Below are 15,354 nucleotides of genomic sequence, written 5' to 3' on the forward strand. Positions count from 1 at the left end.
TGAGACTGGGCCTTGGTCAACTCCGCACGAGCATTGGAAGAGAGTTTGGACACATCCCTCACCGAGGGCCTGTTAATCTCCTCCATCACCAGTTCCGCCAAATCATAAGACTCCAAAATGACCAACATCATCACCCACCAGATGCGGTAATTGTCACCATCAAGCGTTTGATCCGATGGAAGAGCTGGTAGGACATCCACCTTCCTGTCCATGATCACCTGGAACTCCAAATCAGTCTCTGTAGACATGTTAACCTACAATACCTGCACAAACACAAAATCAGCCCCCTCTGACTGTGAAAATGCAGCCTTCTAGGGCTGGTTCCTCCGTTGCCCAAACCGTCTTCACCCGCCGGAGGCAATGAAAAGGTAAAATCTGCAATGGAAGGCCTCAAACGCAGCCTTCTTGCCTGTCGAATAGCAATAACCTGCAGCAAATTCACCGATTAGACTCCTTTCCCGCACGCCCATGCTCGCTTCAGCCTTGATCCAATGTGCAGCCCTCCGGCTTGCCCTCGAATCCTAGAAACACAGCTTTGTGTCGCACTGAAATCTCCTCTTCAGATAGGTTCAGTCCTCAGTCAGTCCATCTTCACTGCTCTGATACCATGTTAGAGTGTAGCGATGCGGAAGCGTAGGACAAAGACTGAGAGAGAGTGAATACAGAGAGAAGAGAGAGAAAGACAAGGAGATAGTGTAAACGCAGAAAATCTGCAGTGTATTATGCTGTATAAGAGTGCAGAAATACACAAGGGGGAAGAGGAAATATTTGCGTATTTCTCTGACTTGATGATCTCGATCTTCGTCAGCTCGACCACAGTTTGTCTCAGCCAACAGATCTCAAGATCAGAATATGATCACAATGTGCTGAGGGACTGCTATATAAAGCAGAAAAGAAAAGGTCAAAAAATACTAGGTCGGCTGCATTAAATGCAGCTGATTGACATAAATCTGTCCGATTGCTGCAAATTGTGCCATGTGGCACCCTATCCGACCTGCTGACGTGACATCCTCTGCGACTGCACTCTGGCCGTACTGCTCTGCCCACGGCTGTAGAGGGAATGACTTGCTAATAGATTTACTTATGCATTGATGTATATGGGCAATACTATTTGTAGGAGTCATGTGGTGGGAAGCACCATTGTCCACAATCCACTCATGAGGTTGTGGGGCCATGATTGTTGCATCAGAAGCCGTCGGTGTCAAATCCTCAATCACCTTCAAATGGAGAGGTGGCTGATGAAGGAGCCACCACAACTCTCAAGTCCTTCATAGATTTTACCTTCTTGGTGTCCTCCTTGTCCTTCTCCGGGCAATCCTTCTTCCACTGACCACAATACTTGTGTCTTTGGAGCATTCTAAACCTTTGAATCATTCCTCTTGATCCAACACTGTTAGAACCAACTCGTCCTAGTTAGGGTGTCTGTCCACCTTGAAGCAATCAAGGTGGAGTAAAATGCATTAAATCGGAGCGGTAATTATGAGAGAGGACTTATCACCATGTCCTCTGAGGTTTCCCCTTTCTTGCATTTTGGACTTGTATTTGCAATTGTCGAAGCTTATTTACATACTTCCACGTGGAGGTGGACTCAAAACGGGTTCAATGTGCGCATTTGTATCTCCAGAGACCCTTTGCTTAATTAGGATTATCCGATTGTACAATCGATCCAATTCCAGCCACCTCTCTCTAGCAATGGTCAAATGCTCTATGTGGGATATAAGGATTGGTGTGCACAAGAGAAATAGGAACAATTGGATGCAAGCATTGAGCGTGTCCCAATGTGCATATACCTTCGCCAACTCAACTTTCTCATCACAAGAAAGCTTTGATAAATCATGGGTTGTAGGGTGGTCTATGGTCTTGGTCATGAGCTCTGCCCCCCCATCAAGTTTCTGATCTTGAGGAAGAGCTGGTAACATAGGGACCTTATGGTCCATAATAGCTTGGAACTCCATGTCAAGTTTGGAAGACATTGGTACCTGAATAACATGCACAAAAACAATGGGCAGCCCCCTTTGACTCTGAAAACACAGCATGCCAGGGCTTCATCCGCTGGTCCTGAACCTGCTTCCATCATTGGGAGGCGATGAAATCTCAAAATCTGTACCAAAAGGCTGAAAACCACAGCTTTTTCTCCTTCATGTAAAGCAAGACGTGCAGAAAATCAGCAACTTTGCTCGTTTCCTAGGCTTCTTTGTTGGTATCGACCTTGTATCAATGCACAGCCCTCCTGTTCACCCTCGAATGCTGAAAACACAGTCTTTTGTTGTGCTGAAATCTCCTCTTCAGGTTTGCCCATGGTCAATCAGCCCTTCAACACTGCTCTAATACCATGTCAGGTGCAGTAGGTGTGGAAGCGTATGACTGGATTGAAAAGAGAATGAACACAAAGAGAAGTGAGAGAGAAAGCGATAGTAGAATGCATAAATCTGCAGTGGATGAATGTTGAATAAAGGAAGCAGATCTATACATCCAGCTGTTGAAGGTATCGACCAGAGAGCTCTCACTTGCACTCACCTAGAATGAATGATGTGTGAGCCCGAGTAAGCAAGCCTATAAATAGGTCGAATAAAAACAATCAAATAATGCAGGTTGGCCACTAAAAAACTGGCAGACTGCAGTAAAACCAGTCCACTTGCAATAAACAACAAAATAATATATTCAGCTGCAGTGAAAATGCTGCCCTGCCATGTGGCATTCTGCCCAACCTGCCTGCACTGCTTGGCACGACCAAAACTGCTGTGATCAGCTGGCGACTGTATAAATCTGCCTGACCTGATCTGGAAATGCATAAATCTGTTATCTACCCCAGAATGACTCTGCCCGCAGGGGATGACCAAATCTCTGACATCCATAGCATTGGATGCCCATCATAGGTGGCCATTCACTAGATGGATGTGATGTCAACTTTCTTGAATCTTGTTTTTCGGCAGGAGATCTATGTGGAGCTTGTCGTAGAATAGAGGATCAGGTCTACTGCTGGCCAGATTTTGCTTTATGGCTCAGGGCAACAAACATCCTGAGCTTGCTACCAGCAAATTGACCTCTTCATTTGTATCTGGGTTTTCCTAGAGGGATTATGACCACAACCTCTACTTCAGATTGGTAGATGGTCTGGTTATGTATATTCTCCTATGCTGGACAATCTGATATACATCTTCACAAAGGCTCTTCTGTTGCTTTTGCAACTTCCTGATTTTTACTTCTCCTAAATGCTCAAAGGGGTGCAATTAGTCATAATCATCTTCTAATTGCAAGCCCTACACTGAGTCAGTGCGGAACATTTTCTTCTATGAAGTTAGGTCCATTTTTGTTATTTTTCTAGTGTGTTCTTTTTGGGCTTGGCCAACTTATGTGGTCCCCCTGCACATTTTGTGCCAGTCAACCAAATTGTGCATGCTATATAGGACAGTTTGTCAGTTGGGTAACCAATAATTTAGTCATTCTGCCTCCCATCCTTGTCTTCACACTTGCAACGTCCTCATCTCAGCTATACACTGGCAGATGGAGAGGCTAGCTGCCTTGTATCAGCCATCTTCATTGCTAGTACTGGTTTTTTTTGTTGCCTTCATGTTGCTCTTTAGAGTTCTGTTTTCTGTTCGTATGTTCTGGCTTCTGTTCACATTCTAACACTCCATTGCACTCTTTTTTAGTAACATGATCTTTGTAAATTGGAACAACTATGCAGGCAAGCTATGCAGGTGCATTGACAGATTGTGGCCATACATTCTGATTGGTCGATTAACTTGTATGCTGTTTGTCTATCTTAAATCATGGTTCTGCCAGTATATCCATCAGGATGATTATGGGTTTGTAACATCAGAAGTTCCATAGTTTATTGGAGATGAGCTTATTCAAGTTGCTTCACCTTTCGGTGGTTACTTTTTATGTTGTGTATATTTCCTGTTTTTGCCTTTTGGATTTAAGAATGAAAGATAAGTATTGATGTGTTGGTTTTTGACAGCTGGTAATGTACAATGTGCATCCTAGCACAGACACTGAAGATGTCGAGCGTTTTTTCGAAGGGTATAACTATGATGCAAGGCACATTCGTTTTGTCAAAGTGTAAGTTTTTTCTTGTCTTGAAGTTACTGGAGTTCATGAATGCTCAGCTCGATTCCAGGTCTGCTTTGTTGATGAGGTTACACTTTCTTTTATCTACCTTCATTCAAAGAAGGGCTCTTTGCACAAGGTTTTTAATGTTACTTGTTCCTGTTTTTTGCAGTTCCAATGATCAGGTTCAGAATAGAGGTCTCAATAGACGATCTGTCACAACTCATGTGGCTGTGGGTTTTACCTCAAAATTGGAAGCATTACGGGCAATGCGAGAAAAGGCAGGAGATTTTTGTGCAAATGTCCCTGTCAGTTTAAGGTTTATACAGTAGATGCTAAACCCTAGAGAGAGTTTTAAGTGGCATGGTCCATGTTTTAGTTAGTGTATAGGACAACTTAGGGGATTATCTTAGCACAACTTGACTAGCATTTGGTCCTTCTATTAGATTTCAAACTGACTATCAGCTATGCATGCTTGTATTCCCCTTCCTTCTCCAGGCAGCATAGGGCAGGTTAACCATGATATTCTGGAAATGATTAATAAAGACCCAGACATAAAATGCTGTTTAAGGAAAAGAACATCAATCACGAGAGAATCTTGATGCTGAGCAGGGGCATTTTTTCGAATTTTCTATCTGTTCTCTTGTAGGGCCGCTTGTAAAGGACTCCCTAAATAGACACGTGACTTTATGGCAATAGAAGTCTGTGTATGTTTTGGCAAATATATAACAGAAACTTGTGAATGAATCGAGAATCTATCAGTCCTTGCCTTGGATGTCAAAAAAGAGAATGATTATGGCATATGAAGACATCCAGCAGGGTTGGAAGAGGCGATATTAGAGTTTCAACCAGTTGACGGCGTGGTGGTTGCACATGCTGGTACATGAGAAAGTGGTAAGAGTAGGAATGCTGCTGAAAGCAAGCAAAAGGCCTCTTATTATACATAGTTATGGCATCAGAAGTTTGTGTGTGTTTGCACATGTATAATGAGAACTTGTAAACGTGTGTCATTATGGTATCTGAAGATTAATTCACACAGACCAAATCAAGTGCTAAAATGATAAAACTTAATATATAATGACCCAAAAGCAATCTAAAGCTCAAGCTTTTTGAACTCCTTTTATGATTATTGTGCCTCCTCAATGAATTGCTTATTTGACCTTTCTAGCTACCTTCATCTTGGTGATTTCACTTGAGCCTTATTTCAGTTTTGGTGCAAGTCCACCTTTGATTTCACTTGAGCCTTATTTCTGTTCCCTTGACAGGTTTTGATCGATTTTATAATTTGGCTTCCTCTTACATGCCTTGAGCTGCTTGATTATTTCCTTGCTTGATAATTATCCATGGTATCATCCACTTGAACCGTTCTCTTCCAAAATTGGCTTAAATGTGCATGGAATGCTATATTTTTTCTGTAATACAACTCATTAACAATTGAAAAGGTTTTTGTTATACATTGCTTGTTTGTCTCCTCGTTTCGATTTCCTCTTGTGCTTTGGCCATTATTTTTGTGACTTTATCTTTAATCTTTTTATTTTCGTTAGCCTCCTTTGTCGTTTGTTTTTCCCAACTCTATCCAACATGCAAGCGCTTATGCAAGTGAGTTTCAAAAGCGCATTCTCTATTTATAGTTACAAACTTGTTGATACAAGTATTCCTCCCATGGGCTTTGCCAATTTGGTTTGGGTGGTGATGCCAAGATAACTAAGAAAGTGTTTAGGAACATCTTGGTAGGGCAAGAGCTTATCCCTAGGAGCTACTTTTGCATGATAGGGAGAGAGAATTTAGGGAAAAGGGAGAACAATGTGGGACGGATACTAACGAGGCATACATATGTTAACAAGGAAATATGCAAAATGCAAAATATGCGAAAGAGTGAAAGAGCAGTAATTGCTTAGGCAAGCTATGCCAGCTTGTTTGGAGTGCACTTGATCTTTTAAAGTTTTGGGAGAGAGCAGAATTTGTGGTTGCAATTATAGTTATCTTGATTTATGTGTGTGTGTGTGTAATCCTTTCATAAGATTTCAAAGTGTTGTCATTTTGAACGTTGTGATCTATCTTGGGATCTTAAATTGTTTGGGTTGTTTAACATTGCTGGAACAATTAGATGTCGATTCATGTTGTGCAACCTATTTTTGAACAATTTGCTACTTACCATCATAGGACAAAAGTGTATATTGAAATGGGCAGTGTTGATAAGACCCATGAATTTGACATGAATACAACTCATTTGTTACACATGATATGATACATCTTAATAACAATATTTATGATATCATGTTTCTTGATTTCAAGCAATCAAAGCCATGCAATTACAGAATACTACTTTATCACATAGTTGGATCTAAAAGCATTATTATTATGTTGCCTTCACAAAGAATGTGAGGACTTTATACCAAAACCAAAAATCACAGTAAGAAGTGTGCTCTTAAGAGTTTTGAAATGACAAAAATGTATGGAACTACCTTGACAAGATCTAACAAAAATATTTTGAAAGCATAAAAGAAGAAAGGACAGAATGAAAATGATATTTACGATTAAGATGGCTAGTATGCTATAGCTAACATGCTTGGTAAAACATACAATGTTACCTCGGAAAGTAAGGGACACTATGAAAATTAAATAATTTCTACACGATATTTGCATGATAATGCCACATTGACAATCACACAAAGCTATTAAAAATGAAAAATGAGTTATGAAGGAAATAATTCAACCATTTGAAACTACCCCCCTTATTTCTAATGGGTGGTGATGGAAGGAGATAAACGTTCCATATTGTTAAAATTGGTGCAAGGGTATTGCCAATTTATACATGATATATTGAAATGTATATTGAATTACCAATGATAGTCTATACAAACTAGCCAACCATAAACATAAAGATACATAAATCTCCTTTGCCTTACATTTTCCATCAATCTCAAGTACAAGAAAATATCATGTTTTGTAGAGTTGTAACATTGTTACAAAAATATGAGACTTAAGAGCTTGTATAATTGACAAAGTTTTTGTTCTAGAGAAAATGTTTACATTATTGACACATGTTTAAGATAGAACACAAAAATATATATGTTTTACAAGTTGTCATGTTGTCACAATCACATAAGACTTGACAACTTAGTATAATTGATAAGGTCTCTTATATAGAGAAAATCTTTACATTATTGATGCATGTTTAATAAAAACCAAAGTGCAACCATGCCCAACAATTGGATGGTAGTCAATCTCAAATATGGGAAAGTATGGTGTCACAATTGTAATGCCGCAATAATATGAGACTTCTTGATATGGTTTCTCTTGTAGAGAAAATCCATATATGATTGATGCATGTTTAAGACATCACAATCATACCCAATAATAAGATATCCAACAATCTCAAATATAGGAAAATACTATGTTCCACACAATCGTAACGTCATCACAATAATATCAAACTTGACAACTTAGTGCAATTGATAAGGTTTCTCTTTTATAGGGAATCTATACATTAAACCATGTTTAAGAGAAAGCAAAGTACAACCATTCCCAATAGCTAGATGTCATTTTTAAATATCATGTTTGCCAAGAATTAAAAGACAAACAAGTAAGCTAAGAAATGTTGCTTCAACATTGAAATATAAAATAGGATAAATGTAGGATATGAAATTGATGAGTTTATCAATTATCTCAATGGAATGCTCCATAAAATGCTAGCAATTGAGGAAATCATAGTTATTTATATAAGTAAGGAATATATGCCAAAACTTGGTCTTTGAAGTTGCACTTGATACATCTCATATAACACCATCGACAAATCACAAACAACCCATCCACTAAGAATGTTAATATACCAAATAACCTTGAACATTCCCATGAACTTACACAAAGAACTTGTCCCAAATCGAAATAAACACTTAAAAGTGTATGACAAGAATAGTATGAATAATTAGTATGTATGAAATGAAAATTTTAAGGACAAGCAACACATATAAAGAATTTGAGCACGTACTCAAGAAATCACAAAAGAATTTCAAATTTCAAGAAATGAGGAGCTTTTGTTTGTGGGACACAATAACCCATACAATGAGTTACAATAAGAACAATGCATAAGTTGTGAGTGCTAACTATGCCAAGTTAATCATTTCATCTTACATGTATTAGATTTCAATTCTTTTTCAAAGTACATACCCATCTCATTGTTTGCTTTGCATTTTGAGCATCAAAAGAAATGATTAAAATTATAGATTCATTATCAAAGAAACGAGGAGGATACAAACACAAGCTAGATTCCAAATATACATGAGCATTATGAACGACAATTGGAACTCCTTTTATACATTTACATTTATAACAATTTTTATGTTTTGAGAGAAATAAAAAAATTAAAAAACCCAAAGACTCACAAATAACACCATTTCTAAGTTATAAAAATGAAAACAACAAAAACTTCTAACATTTCATAAGCAACCTAGAAGAACAAGCTATGTATTACAATGTTATACAAACCACCCACTACAAGCAACAAAAAATACTAGAAATACATATACAAATTCTTAAAATTAACATTAGGTAGTCTCTTAATGGTCACCACCATCAAAACCTTAAAAACACATAGATATTATAAGAGAGACCATTGAATTTCCATCCAACATGTGATTTTGATAGGGTGCCCATTGTTTCATGTGATATATATGTTTTCAGGGATACCTTGCATTTATGTGGTTTGAATCTTAAGCTACATAACACTCTAGATATGTCATGCATAATGTTTATGGAAAATAATATAGAATATCTTTAAAAAGACATGCCACTTGACAACTACACATTTTTAGACTTGCTTTGATAGGCAAGATAACAAAACACATGCATGATAGCCTTCAAATTTAGGCCATGTTTCTAGTCTTTACAAAAATTATGCTCCTTTCTTGTAGTGGTCGTGCCATGCCATCTCTGGATAGACTTTATGGGTGTCTTACAATGGTAGTTCCATGCCCATCTCTCAATAGATTGTGTGAGTCTTTTAAGGGGGAAGAGGGATGAATCATGAGATAGTAGGAGAGAATAAAGAAGTAATAAGAGGAGAAGGCATGCTAGTTTTTGGGGAGAGGGAGATAGAGGTGGAAGGATGAATATTAAGAGAGAGAAAGAGGTGATCATTTATAAGGGGGATTTCTTTAAGGAATACAAAATAGGTATTCTTGAAAAAGGAAGGAATTTTCACTCAATAAGAAAAATAGATTAGACTAAGGAAGAGAAGAAGAGGAGACACTACCCTATTTACTTGTTTGTGTACACAATATTTTCAGCATTGAAGCATTATGTTAGTTGTTTGAAGGATGCTACTATTTATTCTATGTGTCTTTGAAGATTCTAGGTTTTAAGGGTCGATTACTTCTGACACAAGGATAGTGTGTTTTCTATATTTAGTCTCACATAACTTGTGGCACCCCATGTACTTCACTCTATGCCCATGAAGTGAAGTCTTACCTTCCTTCTAGATAAGAAATAAGTTGTATTATGGACTCTTCCTTATACCATGAGTTCATCCATTAGAGTTTTATCAAATGTTTAGATGCTCTACTCTTTTCTTTGAGCTTAGAGGAGCAAGTATTAGTTCAATGCCATCATGATAATCTCTTTCACTATTCATATAGTAAAAAGGTTTATACCACAAAGGTTTGTGGATTAATGAAAAAGGCTACTAAGATAAGGAAAGGTAATATGATGTGTTCTGGATGCAATATGGCTATGGAGAAAATTTCACACCTTTTCATAGACTAACTAGTCAATATTAGGATCCACCAAGAGCTATACCAAATCATGATGCTTATCCATCGTCAACAATTTTCTCAAAAAGATGCGAAACTAATAGGATTGCCCTTGTATAATTGTGGAATAACATTAGAAGTGCATTCCTATGGATAGTACGGTTTCTAAGAACAATGCGGTCTTTCAACATAAGAAGTTTGATAAAGCTATTGATACATGGATTTGTTATGTAGATATTCGAGTAGGAACAAAAGATCGTAAAGGAGGAAGCAAAGAAACATGTCAAGCCCCTAAAATCCTTCCCCTCTAATAAAGGAAAGCAAGCCCTTGTAAGTCCAAAGGAGCAAGAAGTGGTGTCGATCCTTTTTTCTCAAATGTGAAAGTCTAGAGAAAATCACTTTTATATATAAGCTAGTCAATGGGCTCGGCTATGACTTGAGGCTTTGATCTCTAAAAACAAAGCATAGACACTTACACTATTCTATAATTTTTGTCTATTTTAGGTAAAATCTATTTGTACTTGTTTTATAAAGCAAAGACACTTGTAGCTATTCTACATTTTTTTTCTATTTTTGCTTGCAACAAAGCACATACTTTCTATAACTGAGGCCAATAGGCTCAATTTAATGCAAGTTGTAACTCTTTCTCATTAAAGTTTCTTATTCAAGATGAACGAATCACCCCTAAGTCTTGAAGTGCATGTAATGTAAGGCCGTGGACAAGAGGTCATTAACGTGGGCTAGATGCCCAAAAAGGGTGGAAACCCTAGACCCATTGTATAAAAAGGATGAGAGATAATGGAAAAATTTATTTATATTTGTGCAAACTTGTGGTGTCCTCTTTCTTTCTTATCTTTTCATGATATTGTGAGAGTGGGAGAGAAGGAGGGAGTCTAATAATGAGAGACTTATTAAAGAGAAGCTTGTGTTTCCTCTTATCATTCCTTCCTTTCATGGTGAGAGGTAGGGTTTATAGAGTGTGTGCAAGTTAGAGTTGAGAGAGAGTGAGGCATGTGTGTGAATCTTGCTTGCTCTATTTCCACACCTTCTTCTTCATCCCTTCCTCTTTACATAACATGCAAAGGTGGATGTGAGAACATGAAGCAACCAAGAGGCCACATTTGGATCATAAAGCATGATTACTAAGATGACTTGACTACATGAGGTAAGTTGGTAAGTATGTTCACTACAACTATGCTTCGAGTTGTTCAATTATGTGCTCTATAGATAGATTTGTTGTAAGGTCTTATGCATGTGAGTAGGCTAAGTGAGAGATAGCCATGTGTTTCATGCATTGAACCTCTTGAATTAATAAGGGTGTGTCTATGGTCTCAATGGGCTTGAGTGCAACATTTTTAATTCTATTCTTGGGATAAAAGACATGTCAACCACAAACTCATTTATGTGCTTCATGTTGTGGATTAGGAAGAATATGCAAGTAAAACTCTGATACATGCACCAATGGATAGATTTTGTTATTGAGGTTGAAATAAATTTTGCATTGTGTGATTCATAGTATGGTTTTCAAAACATTGTTAAGAGCAATTAATCACCTTTTATGAACATTAGGAGAACACTTTTATTTGTAACAAAAAACGAATAAAAGAGAAAAAGGTTGGACACGATTGTGAGGAAAAAGAAGAAAGAAGAAAGGTATTAACTAGTTTTCGTTTTTACAACATGGTGCACTTTTACATTAGTTGAGAACACTTCCTAGGCCAAAGAAGAGAGGGTAAGAATAAAAGAGGAATATAATCATTGAGCATGAAAGGGGGCTTAGTCCACGAACTTGGAATAGGTATAATGTCTTAGAAGCTTATGCACATGAAAGGGGGGCTTACCCCATGAAAGGATAAGGGTGAGTGTGGTGAGAATAGTAGTTGTTGCGTGTAAGAGAGGGAGGCCACCCCAAGGGTTGGATGACTGAGAGGGCTACTTCATTCAACTGAGCTATATTTCTAAGGGAAAGATGTTCTTGCACAAGAGCAACCACGAGTTAGCTTGTGTAATTTTATCTTTAGTAGAATCATTAATTATTGTTATTTACTTTTTATTTAAAAAATGAAATAAAAATAAAAAAGTGAAAGAAAGGCATGTGGTTAAGGTGTAAACCCTTAACTTCTTCCTTTTCAACCGTCATCTTATTAGACCTCAGCTCCATCATTGTGCATGCTAGCATCCTCATGACCGCCAATGTTGCAACTTTGTCAATCATTCTCCACCTCGAATGCCGACACCACCACTCCAGTCCTCCACAACTTTGCTTCTTCAGCTTGATTCTATAGTTTCACCACCAGATCGTTGCATGAAGTATGACTTCTATGCCTCACCCACCCATAAGCCACAAACGCTACACCTTTGCCTTCTTATGGTGGTTGAAATATCCACTACTTGTGGTCTAAATCCATTGCCAGATCCAAAAACACCACCTACTAGGATTATCATAAGGATTTCACTTTTGTCACCATCAAGCTGTTGAGGTAATTGACTTGTTGTGATAAGTACTTGGAAGGGAATGCCTATTGATCTATGGAAGTCTTAACCTTGTGGTGCACAAACAGAAGGCTCCCACCACAACCTCTTCTACTCTCCATAGAACCATGTCTCCCTCTCCTCCCCAAATAGCCATTGTCTCCACCCATCCCTACCAATCTAACATCTTGCATGTTTACCTTTTTTACCACTTACCCAATCCTCCTTCTTTCATCACCAATAGTACCCCCATCTTTGTTGCCTATGCCACGTAACTAATCGTGGTCAACAACACCATGCTACTTTCTATAGTCACTTGGCTATTGAATTTTGTTGCTTTTGTCTTTCTTCCTTTATTGCTCAAGCAAATTCCAAAGGCCTGAGTCTTTTTTTCATTGGTAATGAGGTGCACCTCACACACTTGTTCAAATTTTTCCACAAAAATTTACTAGTCATCCCTTGGTCTACACCTTTCTATTTGCTTAGCAACTCATGGAATTTTTGTTGGTCCCTAGAACCTAACATGATGCCAAGTCCTACCAACAATGAGTTGGCCATATGTGTCTTAATGTGGATGGTGTACAAATTATCTAACACTCTTTGATGCACCAAGTTAGTTTTATTGAGTCAATAGAGGATCTAAAAAGGTTCATGTTTTGTAGCAATCTTCTTACATCATCCATCTCTTGCTCCATGGTCTCTCTCTCTCTCTCTCTCTCTCTCTCTCTCTCTCTCTCTCTCTCTCTCTCTCTCTCTCTCTCTCTCTCTCTCTCTCTCTCTCTCTCTCTCTCTCTCTCTCTCTCTCTCTCTCTCTCTCTCTCTCTCTCTTCAAGTGGCTAAGGTAAAGTCCAACAATTTATCCAACATCTCCTTGCTTTGTCTAACCAAAGTACTATATTGGTCCTCCAACCCAGCTGGTAATACATCACTAATGTCTTTATTGGTAGAAGCTTGAAAGCTTTTTAGCACCACCCTCAATTCTTTAGGCACATCTCTTGACAACATCTCCTTCTCCATTATGTTATCCCCTAGTTAGGTTGCCTGAATGTTATTTAAGCACTTTGACAAGGCATGAAGAGTGGTTAGAGCAAGAGTTGAAGAGAATCCGAAGAAAAGCATATGGATATTTCTTGAGGAATACATTTTTCTGAAAACATTTGAAGCAAAGAAATGGGACTTCATTTTCGAATAGTGTGACAAAGACACTCAACAACATATTATGAAAGAGGTTCATGAGATATTTCTTGAGGAATACATTTTTCTGAAAACATCCAAAAAGTAAAGAAATGGGATTCCATTTGTGAATAGTGTGGCAAAGACACTCAACAATATATTATGAAAGAGGTTCATGAGAGTTTATGGGGTGGTCATTGAGGTGTTTGGACCACATTCATAAAAATAAAATAAAGATACTGGTGGAGAGGCATGTACAAATATGTCTTGTAGTTTTTTGAGACTACTTGTCTTATGTACTCTCCTCTATAGCATTGTGATGGTCTATATCCAATGTACCCATTGGCTATACAATATAAGTTGGTGGTTGACTTAGTAACCATGCTTGTGGGCCTATGGAAGATGAGACACATTGCACTTGCAGTAGAAACTCTCATAAATTAGGTGGAAGATTGAGCTTTAAAGAGCGAAAACTACTAATGTTATCTGCAAATTTCTTTTAGAATATAGGTGAAAGCATAATTTGGTGATACAAAAATTATAACCATTTCTGGTTTGCACGCTTTGGTTCTTTTTGGCAAACTTGGGGAGAGTTTGGATTTTGTTGTTATGCCTATCATTTGGTATGTAGATAGGTTATTGATCGCTGAGTTATCAATCAAGAAGTTTATTGATCGATGAATTGGTGAATTGACACTTGATGCATTGATGATTAATGAGTTGAAAATCAATTATTGACGAGTTGATAAATTGCATTTGACAAGTTCTGATTCAATAATATAACACCTCACAAATTGGGGTTGGTATCTATAGATTGATAGTTTGGCAAGTTGAGGGGTTTTAGTTGAAAAGTTGCCAATTGATGAGTTGGCCAATTGGTGATCGAGAGGCTAGCAACTAATTAGTTGATAAGTTGTGCTTTGATGGGTTGGTATTTGGCAAGCTAAAGAGGCAACGATTGATGAGTTTTCAATGACTAAGTTGTCGATTGACAAGTTGATGAGTTGAGAGGTTAAGGTTCAATGAAGCATTGGTGGTTGAAAGTTGACAATTGACGAGTTGATGATTGATGAGTTGATAGTTGACAAGTAGTAGTTTGATGGGTTGAAATTAATGAGTGGACAAGTTGCCAATCGACAAGTTGTCGATTGACAAGTTAATGGATGGAGAATTGACAAGTTGACTAGTTTTTTGGCAAGAAAAATTGACAAGTTATTTATAAGTTGAGGCAAGACAAATTGATAGGTTGGTGGTTTAAGACATTGACGATTGCAGAGCTAGGATCTTGAGAGTAGACAAGTTCAAACTTTGGGCTATGAAGACTTGAAAAGTTATTAATTTATAGATTGACAAGTTGACGATTGACGATCAATGAGTTGTGATTGATAAGTTTGGCAATTGATGATTTACGAGTTGAGGATTGACAAGTTGCAGCTTGATGAGTTGAGGATTGACAAGCTGCAGCAACTTGATGAGTTGAAAATTAATGAATTGATAAGTTGTCAATTGTCAATTGACTATTGGTGGATTGACAGATTGAAATCGACAATTGACGATCGATAGCTTGACAATTAACAATCAACAACTAGTGAGTTGGTGATTGACAATCGATGAGTGGAGAGTTGGTGATTGAAAATTGATGATTGATAAGTTGGTGATAGGGTTTTTAGTTACGTAGAATCTCTTAATATTTTGATGTGGCCAAAGGTAAACCCAAAAAGGACAGCCTCATGTAGTTAACTTCTATCATAACCAACTCATTAAGTGCTCCACCTCCTTCCCCACTTACTGAACATGCATTGCATGTTGTGCACTTTTCCCAATAATTCACTAAAAAATTCACAAGCATTTACCACTCTAAGAGAATTAGAAGGGATAATTAAATATGTAGTTAGTGAATGTTGTG

At 37.8% G+C, this 15,354-nt stretch overlaps 1 protein-coding gene across 1 annotated transcript in view; it reads left to right on the forward strand.

The window, feature by feature from the left end:
- The window catches only part of LOC148042101 (Ribosomal protein S24e family protein), a 56,275-nt gene extending 51,614 nt beyond the window's left edge, over positions 1-4,661 (forward strand). Inside the window, exons 5-6 of the mRNA XM_087685542.1 lie at positions 3,965-4,065; positions 4,226-4,661. Of these exons, the coding sequence (XP_087541668.1) occupies positions 3,965-4,065; positions 4,226-4,385 (261 nt within the window). The 3' untranslated portion in view covers positions 4,386-4,661. The remainder of the gene's footprint in view (positions 1-3,964; positions 4,066-4,225) is intronic.
- The last annotated feature ends 10,693 nt before the right edge of the window (positions 4,662-15,354 follow it).

Source organism: Lygodium microphyllum, chromosome 1, assembly GCF_053477565.2.
Source record: "Lygodium microphyllum isolate KBCC chromosome 1, Lygodium_microphyllum_v1.1.10, whole genome shotgun sequence".
In the NCBI taxonomy this organism is placed as follows: domain Eukaryota; kingdom Viridiplantae; phylum Streptophyta; class Polypodiopsida; order Schizaeales; family Lygodiaceae; genus Lygodium; species Lygodium microphyllum.